Source organism: Diadema setosum, chromosome 20 (assembly GCF_964275005.1).
Source record: "Diadema setosum chromosome 20, eeDiaSeto1, whole genome shotgun sequence".
Classification (NCBI taxonomy): domain Eukaryota; kingdom Metazoa; phylum Echinodermata; class Echinoidea; order Diadematoida; family Diadematidae; genus Diadema; species Diadema setosum.
This window is the reverse complement of record NC_092704.1, coordinates 207,014-227,764: the sequence shown is the minus strand read 5'-3', so window position 1 is coordinate 227,764 and position 20,751 is coordinate 207,014. Positions and strand designations below refer to the sequence as shown.

The window sequence follows — 20,751 nt, the reverse complement described above, 5'->3', positions numbered from 1 at the left end:
TTCACTCATCAGATTTAAATTAGCTTGTCAGCCATTTCTGTAAAGTTGCAGAAGTGACAGTGTTACTTTTGAACAGAACACTGCTGTAGAAGATCAGACACCAAGGTAGTGTGAGCAAATCCTCAAAGTGTGAAAATGAAGTAATGGTACATGGTTGCATTGTTGTCTTGTGTGTTTGATTGCAGCCCCTTGTCATGCTCCTATCAGCTTCTGATGTCATGGTACTACACTGCTCCCTCTATGCACTCATTGGCCTAGCTCAAAGGTACGTTTATTTCCCAGTCCTCACGGTAAACTAAGCCTGGAGCCATGTCTTTAACTCTTGAATGCAATAAACATATAAGATGTCAATTATATCTTTGTTGGTTTTTTTTTTTGAGGATATCAACATTACTTTCAAGCATTTGATCACAATAACACTACCTTTATATAAGATTGTTTGTTTGTCAAACTTGTATGCCTGTACAATTCTCGCTATCGCCAATGACGTAAAAAGTACCCGGATGTTGATTTAAGCGTCATTTACGGTGCATTATAGGATAGTCCGGTAGCAAAGTCACTTCCGTTCGTACGCGCGTGATACGTGACTAATGCTATTTACACACACAACCAACTGTATTCTACGTGTACTTCCTGTTTTCTCGACTTGAATTACAGCTTTAATATGATTTGAAATTTCTCCATTCTTAAGAATGCTGTTAATACGACTATTGGTTGTTGCTGCGAAGCTGCCATGTGTTGTTCGCACGACAATAAATGAAAAAAATCTGCAGAAATAGGACCTTTACTGGCATGCGAGATGTGACGTGGCCGCCTGGGTGAAGTTTGCGGGTGACTCCACAGCGCAGTACGTGCACGCGCGACTTACTAGTAGTGGTAGTAGGCCTAGTGCCTACGTACTTACTTGGAAGAAGTTGCTTTGAAGACAGGATAAGTTCGAGATCCCAGTTCATTCCCGATTGTGTTCGCGACATTTCGACAGAGAACAAATAAAAAAAAAAAAAGATGGGCATTCCATGATGATATCCAGGTGGGTGAATATTTTCCAGCATATTTTCAGCGTATGCAGAGATGACTGATCTGTGATGTGCACATTGATCGCATGATCAAGCAGTACGCTGTACCGGTATGTGTTAGCTTTAGGTATATGCGTGCAGTGGTGCATGCTGATGCAAGGCCAGCCGCCGGCCTAGGGCAATGCATGCGGGGACTACAGTGTACGAGTATGACAGGCCTGGCCACTCGCTGGCTCGGGCGGTACAGCCGCCTTTATACTGTACTGGTATCCGTGGTCGGCGCGGTGCTATAGGTAAGGTACATGTACGCGCACGCTAGTGCTGTGCAAATTATGCCCTGCGCCGGAAGTGCCCTTGCTACGAAGTGCACTAAATCTTGACGAAAAAGCCACATCCGGGTACTTTTTACGTCATTGGCGATAGCGAGAATTGTATGTCTTGTTTCATTTTTGTTTTCCTTCAGTGCACAGCCAAGAGCAGTGATAGGAGAGCTATACTGTGTTGAGGTCTTACTCAGAATTCTTCAAGACTATGATGTACAGTCAAAAAAGTAAGTCATTGTGCCGAGGTTATTGCATCATGTACAAATTTGATATATTTTCCTATGTGGCTTGTTATCGTGTCATACTTAGTAAATGATAATGAAAAGTAAAACGTGTTTAATTCAAAGAGGGACTTGTGATGAAACACTGTGTTGATCAAAGGGGGACTTGGAATAAACCCTTTCCTTGTCTGATTTGAAGTATGGTGTGAAATCACACTCTTTGCAGATGAACAGTTAATGCTTATTATGTTTCGTACTCCTGTGATCAAACATTGTGAAGATCAAAAGGGGACTTGGAATAAGCCCTTTCCTCTTTTGCTCTTCTCATTTTGAATATGATGTGGCATCGCGCTCTTTGCAGATGAACAGTTATGTTTCATACTCTCTTTTAGACATCAATCGATTGATTTATTTTCATGTGATTCCCATCTTATGCTAGACTTGCTGCTAGTCTCATGAAGGTGTTATGTCAGGAGGAGCAAGTTAGAGAACAGGTGAAAATCTTTGATGGTATGCCCATCCTCCTCAGCCTGCTACACTCAGACAACATCAACCTCCTATGGAATGTGGTTAGTACTTATCCTCTATAAGGGGGAAACCCCCTACACCAAAGGGGGGAAGTCCTTGTCTGTGTCTCCTGACTAGCCAGATTAGCAAATCTCTTTCTTATCTGTATCCTGTTGTTAAGATAGTGTCAGACAATCATCTGTAACAAGAAATCGCCCTTCAAGGATGTGCAGTTTATAAAATCCTGTTCTATATCTACTCACTTGAATGATCAAGGTTTGTTTCTGCTTGTGATTGATTGTTATTATCTGTATTGCTTATCTGGTTATCTTCTGTTTAATATACACATTTTACTGATTTATTCAGATTAAATATGAGGAAGTTGTCATTAGCTTGTAACAATGGAAGAATAGTTCCACAGAGAATGTGCAAATAAAACCTCAAATCGTAGAAGTGATATGAATCAGCATAAATGAGTGCACTTTGTATGCGTCACTTCTGGAGACATGCCATTAGGGTCTTGATGTTTATACTATAAGACATTAACAAGGGGCTCTTCACAATCACTTTAATTATCAAGCAAATTTTAAGTCTAGTGACACACTATGACAATTATTTTTCAAACTGTTCTTGAAAATGCAGTGGAAGGCAATGCAAAAACTTAGGGAAGACTTGAGCTTATTTGTTTTTTCTTGTTATAGATAATTTGAAAGGAACTTTGATCAGATTTCCTTTAGTGATGCTAGTATTATAGAGGGCACCATATGTTGATGTAGTGTTTACATTGCACCTTGTGTAAATTAGGAAATGATAGGTGTAAGTGGCATAAATATCCTAATAGTACTCATTAGAAGTAATTGAAAGTGTTTGTTCATGGTGCATTATTGAAAGAGTGAAAATTAGTCTCAGATATCAATCATGTGTACTGAACAGATACACTCTTTTATTGAGACTGCATGCCACAGTCCAAAGCTCCCACGCCCTTTGCTACTGTATGATTGTCTTGTAGGTGTGGTGCATAGTACAGCTTTCCCAAGACCTGGATGCCAGTAATGATGTCAGAATGATGGGGGGAATTCCCCCTCTTCTAGCTCTCCTTCAGTAAGTCTTCTTATCAGACTCTTTCACATTGTCATCTTTAGTGTCGTTGAGTGTAGTTGATCTTTCATTCGGCACACAGTAAGAATGAAAAGATTTCATGCTTTCAGAGAGAGGACAAGATATGGAATTTATCACTAAACCTGTTCATGTTATTCACTAAGTCTGTTTATCATTTACAAGTTGCATTGTAGTCACATACATCAGGAGTTAATGTGGTTGTGTAAAAGAGTGTTATTCAATTAACAGTACACACTTCAGTAATCTAAAAAAAAAAAATGCTGCCTTTTTATACAGTGAGAATTGTATTTTTTTTGACAGTTTGAATATTATATGTATTTGATATTCACAAGATTGTTGCATTTTCTTTAGAAATACTGACATGTATACTTTATTTTACTGCTACTGGAGGCAGCTATAGGCCTACACCCAAATGTGCACCTGTAACCATTCTCTTCCTATTATGACTAGCAGTGACCGTGAGTTAAGTGCAGATCAAAGTTCATCCCAGGCTTTGGCCAGTGCAGGGTCATCTGGACGTCATCATTCCCTGTCCCTTCCAGTCCAAGACAGTGTGAGTTTATTTCATTGAGTGTATTGTGGGTTTGTGCTTTTTATCCAGTGCTGTATGTAGTAATCTGTCTTGTAGGTATACAGTGTACTTCCGTTATAACAAACACCGTTACAACAAAATTCCAGTTACAACAAAATAAAAATTCAGGCTGCAACCTTATTCACTCTGTGTTGTTCGTTATAACAAAACTGCCGGTCCCGAGGACTTCGTTATAACGGGAGTCCACTGTATTCTTTCATTTCTTTATTAGATTTGGGTATTGATATGGGCAGATACCATATCTTTTACGCCTGAATTTACAGAGGTCTGTGCTGTCTGAGTGCTTTTCTTGTTTACAGCTGTTATCTATAGACTAGTGTTAACCCATTGAGGACGAGTCCCGAGTATACTGGGGCTGGTGTCTATGGGAAATGCGTGTTGTAGCAAAATCAGTCCATCCTCAACGGGTTAAGTTGTTGTTTGTCTATGAATTGTTGGTCATCAATCACAGACTTGTTTCTTAGCATGGCGCTCCCGTTTTCTCTGTGCTCTGTGACTGAAGTGGATGATAATATTTGATGCTAATTGACCTGACATCTTGATCAATCCTAGCAAATTTATATATGCAGTATATTAGTTGGAGTATTTTGGTACAACTCAATAGGGAAACATATTTCATATGCAGAGATACTGGTACTATGACTTTTCTTTGTTTATTCTTGCAGAGTGATGTGCAGTTAGAACATGTCCTCTCTCTGAAGTCAGGTGAGTTTGAACATTTGAAGGTGGAAAGTAGTAATAAAAGTTATGATGTTCACAAGTACAGCTTTCCCTTCCTGGTCAGTTTGAAGAATTTGAATCACAAAAAGGAAGTGAATCAATATTCAAAAAGAAAAAAAAAAAAAACCCAGAAAAGTAGTAACATAGAATAAGGATTTAAAAAAAATGAAGATTAAAAGAAGATTATATAAGATGAACATACTTGGGGTACCTTCATCTGGTCTGTATGAATAAGATGCAAAGAGTTTATACTAGTTTTTCATTATTACAGATCATGTGATTTAAAACCTGTTGTTAATGTGAACAGGTCTGGAACTGGTGGTATGAAGCTGAAGTGTGCCTGGTTGTACTTCACTGTGGATACTTGTGTGGATATTCAGGAATTTTAATAGAATGTACAGGTTCTAAGGCCCAATTTGCAAGATTTGGAGTCTGTGCCATGTCCTTTACATCTGTTTACTATTTAAAATTGTCCCAACCCTCACATTATGGCTACACACTGGTCAGGGTCCCACTGCACAGTGGGCACTGCTCAGGGTTCCGCTGCACAATGGGCACTGGTCAGGGTTCCGCTGCACAATAGGCACTGGTCAGGGTTCCGCTGCACAGTGGGCACTGGGTGCACAACTGATCAGGTTCATTCTGCCTCAGAACAACAACTGTCTCAGCAAAGAGATGCCTGAAAATTGAGGTGTGGAAGGCAAGGTGGTGCTTCTGTATATCAGAAAAAAAATGAAATATTTTTGGTTTCCTCTTTTCATGACTCACTCAGAGAGTGATACACATGTTAATTTCCTCTTTGTCCTGTGAAGTAAATACAACATGACAAAATTCAGCATTCCCCAGTTATCTGCAAGCTATTGAGTAATCACCATTGTGGGAGAAATTTAATGTTGTATTGTCATGTGATATTGGCATATCTCATGTCTTTAAGCTGTCATTGTATATTCTGTCTGACAGCTTGTTGTGCAGCCTTGACTGAACTGGTACACAATGACACCAACGCTCAGCAGATTGTCCAAGTAAGTAACCCACCCTCTCTACCACCCTCCTACCAGTACACTCAGTGTTTTACATTGCAGGTATGGTCCTCCAGAGGATTGTACATCATGAAATGATGGATGAAGTCGATGATAGAGACAAGGAGATAGTGATATTCAGTCATCTTCGCCTTGGTTAGATCCAAAGGGATGGAAAAAAATCCTTGAATTTACATGAATTTCAACAAATACAATATTATGGACGTAGCTCATGCTTATATCCATTCAGGGTAATAGACAGGGTAGAATTTATCTTTGACTTAGCTGGGTTTACAACTTGTGCGAGGTGGACTTAAGCTAGGTTGACTGTATTTTCATGTCATTATGATGTAATATCTTCACTATCAAAATCAGTATGACTAGAGTAATCCCAGTTTGCGACTGGTGCCTATTTGCAGCGAGGGCAATTTTCATTCATCGATAAAACAGCTAAAGAGTGTGAAGTGTGCTTAATCTCATTGCAAAACAAAAGCGGGAGTTACTCAAAAGTATTATGGGAAGTGAGAATACTCTCACACCTGGTTGTGCGTTTTCATCAACACATGAAATGGCCTTTGCCACAATTGGGCACCCTGTCACCAACAGGGTCAATTACAAGTGTTGCAAAGGTTTGACTTGACAGCCTTGTTTTAAAACAGATGCCCTAATAGAAAGTCAGACTTGATATTCTTCATGTCGTGTATTCAGAGTAGAGAAATTTGATTGAGGACAAACAATCACAAGGGGAAGATGTTATAAAACCAATTGTTGTGTTTTCATGCAGGATAATGGGACATACATTGTTGGCATGCTGATCTTCCCTCATAAGGCTACAACTAAGGCAGAGAAAGAAGCAGCACAAACACTTCAGGTAAGACTAGCCAACTCTTTTGCCCCCCTCCACCACCTGCCTCCAATGGCCTCTTCTGGTCCTGACTGTAGAGATATTCTGTCTTTATATCATTACTGCCCAACAAAGGTCTGCTGAAAAAGTGAAAAAAAAGTACTTTCAGTGTGGAAACTTTCACATATCTCTCATGACATGAAACTATCGCACAAATAAGTGACCCAGTGCAACAAAAGGATCCGAAAGTCTAGGGACGTTGATTTTCTGAAAATGACATGACATTATTCCATTACTCTTTCGCTTTCATTTTATATATAATGCAACTCTTAAAAGCACTCTGTTGCAGAGATATCGATGATTTTATGAGAGCATCTTGAGTGGTCTAGGAAATCAGCGTTTCGAGAAAACCACCTTCAAAGTTTTCCTTCTGACGCAGTCGTGTTCAAGGGGAGGTAAGACAGTTTTCACCTCTGACAATAGAAGGTATGCTCTTAGCAACCTCTGCAATGTTCATGCAAGCTTAGCGCCAGCGGTCTACGCACAACCAATCAGTAACCAGGATGCCATGCATTGACCAATAAGATCACTCCCTCATTGCTAGGGGCGGAGTCTATCTGAGGTGCTAAATCCAAATCTTTGAACACGTTTCTGTTCCATTGAGAGTTGGAAAATCATGGCTGAGAAAAACGCTAGTTTCTTGCCTTTCCTTTGATAATTTGACTTCAAATTTCAGCAGATGATAAACTAAACATCAGAATACAAAATTATGCCAAAAACAGAAATCCAGTCATTTGGCCGATTTTGATGATCTGACTGCGAACTCGGTTTTCTCGGCTCAGCCATCAGCGACTTTCAGATCCTTTGTTGTATCGGGTCACATATGAAATTTGTAGCTTGCTATGTAATACTATTATATGTTTTGATTCCATGGAATTAACAACTTTCTAACTTCATCTTACAGCGTAAAAATGTATGTGTGCAAAAATTTCCACTTATACAGTATGTTTAGGTTACTGCCATAGTTGGTTAAGGAATGCCTGTATATAAATTACTGCCAATGTTTGTATTTGTGCAGAAAAACTCCTTCCGGACCCTGAGGTTCCTGTTCAGTATGGAGCGAAACCGACGACTCTTTAAGCGTCTCTTTCCTCCTGATCTGTTTGAGTGCTTCATTGATGTTGGCCATTATCAGAGGGATATCAATGCATACAAGCCTCTTGTGGAAAAACTCTCTGGCTTACCTGTAAGTATTTGTGTTCTTCCTTCCCAATCCTACCTTGCAATGATCATCTTTGGCATACAGAGTATAGCAATGATTTAAAGCCACTGTTAACCATTGGGAGTAATGATTAAGAAAAAAAAAATGTGTGAGTTATCACATTTGAAGCATATGTATTCATATCACAAAAACATTCTACCATACTAAAATTTCGCACGGAAGCCATGAATGTAAGGTTTCTCAATAAACCATAAGTTATTCAAGAATGATTTTGATAAAACTATTGTTCACATTATGTGTGTAGGTATTGCTTAGTTGAATAATTCTACTCCGTAGAGTGACAGATAGCAAAATGACAATTATCCCGAGAAATAATATTTTCAATTTGTGCAGGGATCTCTCCATATCTACTTCCATGCCCCTCATACACAGTACTCTACTATGGACAGACTTGACAATGTGGGGGGGGGGGGGGAAGAATATCAGTTCTGGTTTTCTGTTTGTAATAATGATAATGATACTATGTATTAATATGGTTACAATTTAGGTGAAATGTAACATGCATAAGAATACTTGTTGCTCATTTCAGTCAGAACAACTGGATGCTATCAAGGTGAATTTCCAGGAGACAAATCAGAACAAAGAACCAAGTCAGTCTATCTCAGGCTATCTGGTATATGAACATCTTGGCACAGGAGCCTTTGGCAGTGTCTACAAGGTAAGGTTGAATGACTAAGAGCAGTGGGTATTTTGTGGTGACTACATGTCAGCCTGGGTGGAGTATGGTGATAAACAAAATAGATCAATGCTGTCGCAGACCTTTATGCCCACATTTGATTTCAGGAAGCTCTTTGTATTTGCTGCAGAATTATTATTATCATTCTTTTTTTTTTTTGCCAAAAACGTTATCACTGCTGAATGATACCAATGTAATCATTTTTACTGAGTTTTCTTAGCTCTCATTAAGTTTTCTTTAAAAAAATAATAATAATAATTTGTAGTAATGTAGCATGAAAAGGTAATTCTTCCAAGTAATTGACAAATTGCCGTACATCTATGTAAATAAACACCAGTTGATCAGTATTCTTTAGCAGCCATGGTAATAAAATCATGGGCATACAAACTAGGGCTTGAATCATACCAGTGATCTCCTGACTTGAATTGTTGTTTTAAATCCACCACAAGTATGTTTGTCCATGATTTTTAATCGTGGCTGCTACTAAAATGCTGATAAATTTGTGCTTGTTTGAATTAATGTAGGTCAATTTATCGGTCATTTGCAATAAAAAACAAGTCAATGCAAGAAAGGTTATTCTTAGTAATATTTGTGATGCCTAAACACTAATTTCTGAATGTTTTCAGGTGAAGAAGAATGCTGGTGGTAACTTCCTAGCCCTGAAGGAGATATCTTACAACAACCCAGCTGTGGGTAAGACTGCCAAAGAGAAGGAGAAGAGTATAGAGAGTATCATCAGTGAATTAACCATCGTCAAGGAGCACCTTAGACATCCTAATGTTGTCCGCTACTACCGCACCTTCACAGAACGTGAGTCATCTTTGCTATCTCCATTTTGTTCTGGTTTGGTCTGGGTCAAAATATCTGTACTTAAGTATAGAATTATTGTTTAACCTTGATTGTCATTTGATCAGCACATGCCGTTTGGTAGTATTTTCTTGTGCAGTCGTTAAACAAACTCCCAAAATAACTTATGTGATAAATATTCAATTTGCCTTTTTCTTTTCTTTTCTTTTTTTTCAACATATTGGTTACATTGAAGTGTGAATTTTCTTCACCCTTCTGCTTTAATATTCCTTTTGCTTTCATATTGGGTAGATTGCAGACACGTATGAGCTGCTCCATAGCCAAAGACTATGTATTTAGATTGTAGGTATGAGTGACAAAGATGTTCAAAGCAGTATACTGACGAGGTAAGCATAGGATGGAAAAAATAATAATAATAGCAACTAGCTGTATCTCACATGTAGGATACTTATGTACATATTCATGTAGGCCTAATTCTTCAACACCCTTCTGTATGACAGAGAGTGTGTTGGAATTCGCATGGTTACTTGGTTACATGGTTAAATATTTGGTATCACTTCAGATTCATGTGATTTTGTATGATGAGTGATGTGCTTAACATGCCAAGGTAAATTGGTTTTATCTTCACCTGTAGCACAAGCTGAGAAACTGTATATAGTCATGGAGCTGATAGAGGGCGCTCCACTCTATGAACACTTCAACTCACTGAAAGAGAAGAAAGAACATTTCTCTGAGGACAGGATATGGCATATATTTGTTCAGGTAATGTTTGCCTATCAATCATCCATTACTATATGGGACTGAGAATGTATTTTCTTTTTATTGTACTCTGTACAAGTTGTGATAAATGGAGAGTAAATATTACTGACTCTGACATTGTTATATCTTCACTCATTGTCTTTTATGCAGTCTGCAGGCTTGAGTTTTTATTATGATTATCCTGAAATTTTGTGGAGTCGTTATATTCGGAAACTGAAAAATATAGAACTTCTTTGTATTGCAAATTTTAGTAAATAATTTTTTCATATGAAAAAGGAAAGAATAATTTTATAATAGGTATCATCGTGGATTGAAATCAGTCATTATAGAATCTATCACAGGTGCCTCAAACAAGATAATATTTTATGACTTCTTTCCAAGAACATCAGCTGAATCCTGCAAAGAAACTTGAGAGGCATGTTGAGGAATGTGTCTTATTTCATGAATGCTCTCTCCTCTTTTTAGATTGTGTTAGCATTGCGATATCTGCACAAGGAGAAGAAAATTGTTCACAGAGATCTGACGCCAAATAACATCATGCTGGGAGAGAAGGACAGAGTAACCATCAGTAAGTTTGTTAGTCTGTTTATTGATGTCATTTCATCATAGTAACCATCAGTGAGTTTGTTAGTCTGTTTATTGATGTCATTTCATCATAGCTAACAAGTTTATGATACTTCAAACCTCTTTGATAGCTGAATTTAATTATCTTTCCTTCTTTTTTATGCATGTCAAAAATGTGTACCTAAGTCATATGTATTATGATATTCTGCTTTGAATTGAAAGTGAATTACTGATAATGTTTTACTAAAAGTAAAGTGCTATGTTAGTTTTGTACTAAATTCTGTTAAACAATGTCCTGGTAGTGTACATGAAATAGTTAGTGAGATGTGATGTAAACAGAATGAAATATTTTGATCCCTTTCAGCTGATTTTGGGCTGGCTAGACAGAGGCAGCCTGATGCTAGTAAGATGACATCCGTCGTTGGAACTATCCTCTACAGCTGGTCAGTACTACTTTAACATAAATCAGTGCAAGTGAAAGTATGGTTATTTGACAACCCATAACATGGGTCTAGTGTTATTGTACATTGTACACTCTATGTGTCATTGATCAGTTTATGCAATCCATTCATCCACTTGTAATTATATCATTGGAATGGACAGAACTAAAGTTGTGTGAGTTTAAGATGGGCATCAGCCATCAAATGTTGGGAAGGTATGTCAAGTATAGCAAGATACAAGGTGTTATTAAATGTCTCTTATAACAATGGGTGTCACATTCCCTTCTTACCTCACACATGGGCTTTATTAGGCATTGCACTTCATTTCTGTAGCTTGAGCAGCTCCTAGGTAACAACCAATCAATAGTTAGCTCCAAAGTTGTTTCCATGATGAATACAGAACTACCACCTGTGATTTCAAGGCTTTATTAGGCATTGCACTTCATTTCTGTAGCTTGAGCAGCTCCTAGGTAACAACCAATCAATAGTTAGCTTCAAAGTTGTTTCCATGATAAATACAGAACTACCACCTGTGATTTCAAGGCTCTTGTCTAAGTCTCATAATTTTATGACTATTGGGCAATCAGAATGTCACGGAATTTGCCACAGAACTGGCTAAGATGTGTATGTGCTTGTCTTAACTCAGCTGTGTTTGTTCTTTATGTCAACAGTCCGGAGATTGTGCAATCATTACCATACGGGGAAAAGGCTGATGTGTGGGCAGCAGGTTGTATTTTGTACCAGATGTCAACCTTACAGCCCCCATTCTACTCTTCCAACATGCTGGCTTTGGCAAGCAAGGTAGGCAGCTCTACTATATTGCACCAATATCTTTAATTGATATGGAAGCCTAGTATAGAATATTGAGTGAAAAAGCTCTTATGGTTTGTCTTATGATGTTGTAAACTAGTTTTCTCACACTTGAATGTTTTTCTCTATCATCTTCAATATTTAAAGAAGGTACACATGTTATCAGTATGATGTAATTGTTGATTAGAATAGAAGCCAAATAATGTCTCGTAGTGTATTTTAAGTTAAACTAAAACCACATCTTTTTAACTCTGCATACAGGTAGTTTTTTTTTTTTTTTGTTCTTTATTGTTTGTTTGTTATGCATTGTCCTTTACTCATATCATTTTCAATTTACTCTTCTCTTTAGCACTTTAAGCACTTTTGTGGATATAGTGCTGTATGAGTAATCATTATGATGTATGGTGCTGTCTTCTACCACAGATTGTAGAGGCTGAGTATGTTCCCATACCTGAAGGTCAATATTCTGAGCTGGTGGTCAGCACCATTGACAGGTCAGTCACCTCTGTCTCTCTTCAGCGTCACAGACAAAATATCAGAAATTTACACTGTATTCTCTTCCTTCCTCTCTGTCTACCTTGATGTGCTATACTTTCATCCAGCACCTCAGCGTGACATATTGGTCTAGTTCAAAAACTTTTAGGTGGGAACTAGAAAGGTGCTAAATATATGCAATATTATTACACACTCCTCATCTCCAACAACACACTGAACATCATTTTGAGTACCAGTGTGTCAAGATTATGTGATTTGTCATTTATTTCCTTCTGCCATCAATTGTAATAGCATCCTGACACGGCGTTAGTTTGATTTGATTTCGATTTGATTTGATTTATTTCAACACCTTAAAAAGCTTGTAAAAATATTAAGTTGTTATGATTCAAATATTTTGTGGTAGATTATTGAATAGCTAAGATGGACTGTAAAACAGATTATACTTCACTTCAGTTAGCATGTGATCGTATATATGCATTTTTAAAGAGATTTTCATAGTAAAGCTAAACATTTTTATGACCACTGCTCATAGACAGAATATATAGCAGTTTACATCACAGACAAGATTATCTTGCAGATGTTAAAGAAAATACATAACATATGACTTTCATACTTTGCCTGAAGGTGTGTGAGCCCAAAGCCTAAGGGCCATCCAGACATTGTGGACATAGCAATTTATATCACAGATGAGATTATGTTGCAGATGTAAGAGAAAATACATAACATGTAACTTTCATACTTTGCTTGAAGGTGCTTGAACCCAAAGCCTGACGGTCGACCAGACATTGTAGGCGTGGCAGCTCACATAGCAGACAAGATGATGCTACAGATGGACAGCCTGAGGGCAAGCCAGATCAGCCTTGAGAAGAGGCTAGAGAGGGAACGCAAGAGAACTCAGAAGTATGCATCCCTGGGCAGCATTTCATGAAACTTGTCAGTCAGGGACAACTGTTTTAAGCTACTGAAATTCTTACATCTGATTGGATTAAAGCAAATTTGTCTATGAAAATCAGTGACAAAACACTTGATGAAATGCCCCGTGGCCTTGTGTGCTTCAATACTGTCTTTGGAGTCATGACAGAAGTTATATCTCCTTATACTAAGGATTTTTAGGATCTCTGTCGTCACATCAGCAACATGTGAATAGATCCATCGATAGTCAGAGTGCCATCATCCTTATTCATCAGTGTCCTCCTGATCACATATTTGAGTTCAATATTTGGTGCATCTGTTTTTGCTTACAAGAATATGGTAACAGATGAAATAGGAACAAAAACTAGTATCATACGTGCAGCATATTTTTGGCCTCCTAACAATTTTGCCTCACACTGCCACTCCAAAAATACAATGACTTGCAGTCAAGTCACAGTGTATTTTGTCATACCGGTTATTATATTGTGTTCCTAAACAGAGAGAGCTAATCAATATCACACTATATGTAAGTACTTCTAGAAATGACTTTGAATGTGTGTTGTTCTTTTTATTCAAATGAAACTCTGAGAATTGTATAACCACCTCCTAAGTAATGAATGCCATTGCAAAAAAACAAAAAAAAAAAAATGTTGAATAATTTTGTGATTGTGCCAAATTTCTCAAGGCCTTGTTTGAAAGATTCCTTCAGCATATTATGTGAATGTATGTTCGTAGTATGTGTGTGTATGCAGGAAAGGGGAGGAGATTAGGGGGAAAAAGAAGAAGAATCAGTAACCCCCCAGGTATATTGATTGCTGTAACAGCTTTATTTCAACCATTTCATGCAAACACTTAAAGAGTTTATGGAATAAAATAAAAAATAAAGATAAAAAAACATACAGAAGGGGTTATCATAAACTTCAAAGAAAAGGCAGCAGGTAAAAATGATATCACCACACCCACCATCTCTCAGTGTAGAAAGATGGAAAATATTTCTGCCTTCCAAAGCTAACCTTGATGACAAAGAAGATACTTGATTGTTTGTTGTTGTCTCTTTGTTTCTGAAGGCACTACCATGAAGCCACACGCAATATGCAGAACTACCACCGTCTGTTCCTTGCCTCTCAGGAGAAGATAGACAGATTGGTGAATCTCTCAGGGAGTGGAGGAGCAGCCAGCCTCAAGAGTGACTCGGATGTCAAGTATGGAAAACAACCCATACCTTATTGTATCAGCATACTACACTACCTCATCCTGGGGTCCTCTCATAACAATCTACGCACATATAGGCTGCACAGAAATCATACACATCAACCCATTATGTTGGCAACCCTGTCCCTAACTCTAATCCAGTGTACTACACTACCTCATTTAGGGGTCTTCTCATTACAGCCAACACACACACAGGTTGCACAGAAACATTACACATCAACTCATATGTGGGCATCCTTGTCCCTAACTTTTATCCACTACTTCTATAAATAAATCACACAAACATGTGATTACAAAGTACTTCAAAATAAGGACTGATTTACAAAATACGTTTACTGACAGTGAATTTTCTAAAACAACCAATTGAATCCATGGACCAACTGATATACCGTATCTTGACCTGTGCAACAACAAAGTTAATGGCAACAAGAATGATCCATCTCTGCTTTGAAATGTTCATCATGATAAACTGTTGTCAGGGTTTCAAATAAAGCTCACATTATTTATCTGTTCCTTTTTTGGATCACTTGGTGTGGATTGTCAGTTGTTATTGATTATGTGCAGTTAGCTTCTGATATTACATACGTGATTGTCCATATTGGTAGCATTCACATACACCGCTGTACTACTGCAAACATTTCTCAAATTGACCACTGCTAATGTATACAGCACGGGAACAGGTTGTTGTTGCAGCCTGGTTCTTTTTTTTTATCTATCTATTGTTATTATTACTTTTGTTTTAATTTAGTATATATCTTATCTGTCTTGGTCTCTGCTGAAGTTAGAACTTTCTGCAAAGTGAGTGATTTTTTATGCCTCCGCCAACGAAGTGGCCGGAGGCATTATGTTTTCGGGTCGTCCGTCCGTCCGTCCGTCCGTACGTCGGTCCCGTTTTATTTTTGTCGATATCTCAAGAACCGTGTGGTGGTTTTACATCAAACTTGGTATGAGGGTATATCCTGGGGGGATAATACTTTGTTTGGATTTTAGGGTCACGGGGTCAAAGGTCAAGGGTCAACGGTCAAGTGAAAATGTTAAAATTTAACTTTTTTCTCCATATCTCACAAATATTTCAAGATATATCTTCATGGAACTTAATATATATGCATGTACTGACTGACAGTGATCATTTAGGGTATTTATAGGTCATGGGTCAAAGGTCAGGGGGTCAAAGGTCGAGGTCGTCAAAGGTCGAGGTCAACTCATCAAATTGTCATTATTTCCCTCTCATGTATGCAATGCCTGTAGAATTTTTCCTTGAAACTTAGTGTATGCATGTATTACCCAATACAGATTCTCTTGGAAGTTTCTTGTCAAAAGGTCAAAGGTCAAGAGAAAGTGCTAAATTTCACTTCTTCTTTAAACTTATAAAAGGGTCAAAAGTTGGGTACAAATCCCTAAATACCTGCACTCTTATTAGACAGTATAGCCATTCATCCAAATAAACCTAGTTCAAGGAAAGTGAACATTCAATGCATTTGTGACAAACCTGTCATTTTTAATATTTTGCCAGTTATGTGAAACTGTCATCACACATTGTCAAGACATTGTGCTATAGGCCTATTCAGAGAACCATGCATTATGGCGGAGGCATACCAGTCGCCATAACGACATTTCTAGTTTTTTTTTTTTTTATCTGAGAAATTATTCTAATATCTCACTTTATTTGTGCCATTTTGTCATAAATTTCTAAGGGCAGGATTCCCTATTAACAATCCTCTATCTGTGTTTTCTCTTGACAGTGATGTGTTTGAATCAGCTGATGAGTTATCCAGTACTCTGGGGAGTCAACCAGACATCAAACCACTGTCAGATGGTCCTCTAAATAACAAGCACTTAGCAGTAGATACTGACAAGAGTGCAGGTGAGAGAGATGCAAGGCTGGTGTAATTCTTACTACTTTATTGAATTTGGTTTTATACTTGCTTGTGGTTTTGGTGTTTGTTTGTTTTGTTTTGTTTTCTGTACTTTACATTTGCAGAATGAATTCTTTAGTGAGTACTCTGCCATCGAAAGTAGCAAAATTGCTTTCTACAGAAATTATCTTTTATCTTGTTTTGCAAATTTGAAAATGATTTAGCCCCATTCATTAAAACTACTCATAAATGCAATATTGTATAATGACTGAGTTCATGTTGTACGTAGATATATGACTTTGTAATTTACAATTTGCACCATTATTTACACACTAAATCAATTTGACAGTAGTAAGTGTCCTTTGTGACACCAGGTACACTGCAATCTTGTGCCACTCTCATTTCCGTAGTGCTTCTAGTAAGTTATATTCCAAAATGTTTTGGCTACACTGGAGTTTCTAATTATCCTTTAACATGTGCGTAATATGATAAGAATGTGGTGCCACCATACAGCAGTATATTTTTATTGATATCTTTGGGCTTGTTTTGTTCCAATGCATGTCTCCTCTAGAGAGTGGTATAGAGGAAGATGACCCGACTGGCTGTGATAGTTTGGACAGTAGTTCAGGCAGCTCCTCTCTCGGTGAGTACACTCAAAGACTCTTTTTCCCATCATAGCATGACCATCACAGGTGACTTCATATCATACAATGATTTATAAAATAGCCAGTGCTTGAATATTGTGTTTTGAGACTTATCCAGAAAATGATTGAGTGTCATGCAAATCAGCAGCTCAAGTGCCTTACTCTCTGAAAAGGTATCTTATGATGATAATTCTGGTCAATGGCAAAGAGAATGCTCAAGTCAAATCAATCGACAAATCATGCAGCAAATGAAATGAACTGTATAATTACTTTCTTGAAAATTGAGTGCTTACATAAAGAATGATCTTGATATTACACATGTTTATTTGAAGAACAGTGGGTAAAGTGAAAGTTTGTAACTGAAATGCTAAAGATTACTGGTACTTCTCTGGCCTGTGATTTAACAGAGAAAAAAAAAGAACTAGTCAGTCAAGTTAATGTTGTAACTATAGCTTGAAAGTGGTTATGTAATTTTGATAATTTTCATACATATACTCATACACTGCATTTTGAAATTATTTCATTGCATAAAAGGCCTCATTACCCCATTCAACCATTACACTAGTGCCATTAATTGAAATGCAAGAGAAAGAGATTAGATGGATTGTTAAAGTAGAAATAGAGGATTACATTTTTAAGACAGTAAAATTTGTTTGACATTCACACAAAACATCCCTCAAACAGCATGGTCTTCATGAATGTATTGCATTGTGTGTTTTAACCTGCTGTGCTGTGTGCATTTAATCATTTCCAGATAAAACTCTGTGTCTACTATGATTGCAGTGTTTTTAAAAGAGTACTCCCTCCATCTCCCATTTCTTTATGATATAAACTGTTCCTTTCTTTTCCTTGAATCTCCTCCTTTTCTTGCTTTCTGATGTTGGTTTTCCCACATCAACTTTCTCTTCCCCATATGTGGTGTGTATTTCTTCACTATTCCACCATCGACCCCCATTAGGCTCGAGTCTGAATTCCACATCAAGTCACAGTGAGGGAACTCGCACAGTACCTCGCCCCCCAAACTCCCCTCGCCCCAACTCCACAATCAGGAGACCCTTCACAGCTGAGTCACCAGGTGTGTTATATCTCTCACTCATTCCACATGACACAGCACTGGTTGAATGCAAGCATGCCTAGTGTTGGCGAGGTTAAAGTGGATGTAATATCATATACATTCATCATAAGAAAACCAGGAAAACTCTGACATTAATTTGTCACAAGCCACAAGGATTACAAGTGCATAAGGGAGAAAAAAGACATAACATCATCATTTACTTTGCCTTCAGGCTCTATGAACCAATGAGTGAAATTAACTATTTTAAACACTCTGTGAGATTTTTACAACCAAAGTTGTAACGTAGCGGAAGCATGCTTTTAAAGTATTGAGCCATTATTGTGTCAGAAGTTAAATGAATAATATGATGTGTGGTGTGACTGATTATCTCTCACCCATTGCATGGTAACATTTAATGTGTGTGTGTGATCGTCATTGACTTACAGCATGCTGTTTGTGTGTGGCTCTCACCTGGTTTCACAAAAGATAATTCGTTATTAGATTTAATCAATGTACAGTGATAGAAATGATATGTAGGCTTCAGAACACTGAATCTAATTCAGACTGGTCCAAGCTCTAGAGTATTTGTGTTGATGTCAAATGGCTGTCTTCTTCCTTTGTGTGCTAGCCACCAAGGGACTTCTCTCTCCAGCAGACATTCCGTCTGGCGCCCTCACACATCGACCTTCAGCCACAACATTACATCGAGCCTTCAGTGGGTCATCCTTAGAAACACTGCGAAGACAGACCTCGGCCAACCAAAGAATTCGACCCCGTAAGTAGCACCATCAACAAGCTCCTCCCCATTCTTGATGACCATTCCCAAATATCTACTTTATTGAGTGCATGCTCTTCAGTTCATTCATGAGATGCTGATTAATTGTTCAGATTCATGAAATTCTTGCATAGAGTTGTGTTTATTGCAATTGATTGACAAATTGCCGTACATTGATGTGAACAAGCACTGAATTGATCAGTGTTTTAATAGTAGCCATGATAAAAGAAATCATGGACATACACACTAGGGCAGGAGTAGAACCTATGACCTCCTTTTGCAGATGTAAGCACATAGTATTATAAAACTTTTTAAAGTGATTGATATAAGCATAACCAAATAATTCGAGTTGATTTATAACAAAAGAATGACGTAATGGGGTTTGGGAGAAAATATTTGTATGTTTTTGTTTGGGTATTAGCTTTAAGTATATGCTTTCTTAGTTTTTATATTTCCTTTTATGTGCAATTGTTTTTTTCTGCATGAGTTGTGTGTGTGTTCCCTGTCTCTTTTTTTTTTCTCCTATCCCTGGTTTTCTTACATCTCTTTTCTTATGTCTGTTGTGTAGCATCAGCAGCTGCCACTCTGACGATCTCACCTCGCAAGGTGCGTCAAATCAGTGACCCAGTCCTCAAGATCCTACACCTCATCCACAAACTGATTTTCATCTGTCAGCTGCCACCAACTCTTTCACCAAACCCTCGTCGTAAGGTGATTGAACGCTTCAAGAGGGCACTGTTTGCTCCTCAGAGCAGCTCCGTCAATCTCAAAAGTGAACTCAAAAAGGTAAGCGTGATGTGTGGGAGGAAAGCATTGTTTGTAGATCGCTTGGAATGCTACTGATCAGGGTGATATTATGCAATTCGACAATATATGGCAAGAAATTTATATCATACCTATAATCATCTGTTTGTATCTGTTACCATCTTGCTGTTTAGATAAACTGTATGCATGTATTTGTATTGTCGATGGATATAGCCATTATATCTTAAACCAATATTAGTTGTATAACATTGGATATCAGAATGCAGATGTTTGTTGATGTAAATGTTTTATGAGTAGGTTAATGATTGACTGCACTACTGTTATTTATGCACCAATTAAAACAATATATGCTGATAGCTTTTGAGAAACATATCCAGTATCTACAAAATGTATGACTCATTCATGACTGTAAATTAACCTACCTTGCCCTTCATCTTTTGCAGGTGATTCTAGGTTCCAGAGAGCTGGTTGATATCAACCTTGGGGTAGGAGAAGCTGCACATCTCTTGAGACAAGCCACACAAGAGGAGGCCCTCTATCAGGTCACGGGGGAGAAGCCAGGTCTGTGCCATGAAACACAGAACAAATCTCAGCTCTATTATTTGTAGCAGTATATGATAGAAAACTTCATGTGGATTAAAAATGTCCTGTAGTGAGACATCATAGTAGTTTATAGTAGGCCAGTGACTCCTTACATTGATTTTGTTTTAGAATAGGATGTGATTATTAACTTAAAAATCAATTAATCTGAACTTGAAAAATTGATATAGACAGTTACTGTGTGATTCCATAGTCTGATTTGTATCATTAATTAGATTTTCATTATAAAATGCTGTGGTGCAGTGTTACCTTGATATTGTATTTTTCAAGTGTTTTGTACTTAAACTGACTTTGAATAGTAGCAGACTTAAAAGTCAATGCTGCCTTTTGATTTTTCATATTTTTTTTCCTTGTTGAATTCCAACATCTTTCTTCTCTTTACTCTTCAGCAAGTGTCTACCTACCAGTTGACCCCCATGACACAGACATTGGAATAACATACGAACAGATGCAGAACTTTATAGAGAGTGTGTTAGCAGAGAGTGGGTACTACAACATGGCTCCCCATGCCAGGTAAACCAGCAATCTAATCATTTGAACATTATGTTAAGAAGGAAGACTGGGCATAGGTCTGCCACATCATAAACACTGCCAATCCTGTTTGTGGCGTGATGGCTGTCTGATATGGGTCTAGGACAATTACCCCCTGGTCAATTACTCCAGACCCTTCCCCTCACCCTAATTCTAATCCTAATCCTGATCCTGATCCTAACCCTAACCCATATTCAACACTAAACCT

At 37.8% G+C, this 20,751-nt stretch overlaps 1 protein-coding gene across 1 annotated transcript in view; it reads left to right on the top strand.

Annotated features, from left to right (window-relative positions):
* Positions 1-20,751, top strand: part of LOC140243244 (serine/threonine-protein kinase Nek10-like) — a 30,807-nt gene that overhangs the window by 7,837 nt on the left and 2,219 nt on the right. Inside the window, exons 8-32 of the mRNA XM_072322915.1 lie at positions 186-265; positions 1,480-1,566; positions 2,000-2,129; positions 3,077-3,168; positions 3,640-3,739; positions 4,444-4,483; positions 5,459-5,520; positions 6,302-6,388; positions 7,440-7,607; positions 8,173-8,301; positions 8,946-9,129; positions 9,761-9,888; positions 10,351-10,453; positions 10,814-10,892; positions 11,561-11,690; positions 12,123-12,193; positions 12,945-13,094; positions 14,174-14,308; positions 16,061-16,182; positions 16,746-16,817; positions 17,777-17,893; positions 18,501-18,647; positions 19,216-19,433; positions 19,856-19,973; positions 20,402-20,525. Of these exons, the coding sequence (XP_072179016.1) occupies positions 186-265; positions 1,480-1,566; positions 2,000-2,129; positions 3,077-3,168; positions 3,640-3,739; positions 4,444-4,483; positions 5,459-5,520; positions 6,302-6,388; positions 7,440-7,607; positions 8,173-8,301; positions 8,946-9,129; positions 9,761-9,888; positions 10,351-10,453; positions 10,814-10,892; positions 11,561-11,690; positions 12,123-12,193; positions 12,945-13,094; positions 14,174-14,308; positions 16,061-16,182; positions 16,746-16,817; positions 17,777-17,893; positions 18,501-18,647; positions 19,216-19,433; positions 19,856-19,973; positions 20,402-20,525 (2,873 nt within the window). The remainder of the gene's footprint in view (positions 1-185; positions 266-1,479; positions 1,567-1,999; positions 2,130-3,076; positions 3,169-3,639; positions 3,740-4,443; positions 4,484-5,458; positions 5,521-6,301; positions 6,389-7,439; positions 7,608-8,172; positions 8,302-8,945; positions 9,130-9,760; positions 9,889-10,350; positions 10,454-10,813; positions 10,893-11,560; positions 11,691-12,122; positions 12,194-12,944; positions 13,095-14,173; positions 14,309-16,060; positions 16,183-16,745; positions 16,818-17,776; positions 17,894-18,500; positions 18,648-19,215; positions 19,434-19,855; positions 19,974-20,401; positions 20,526-20,751) is intronic.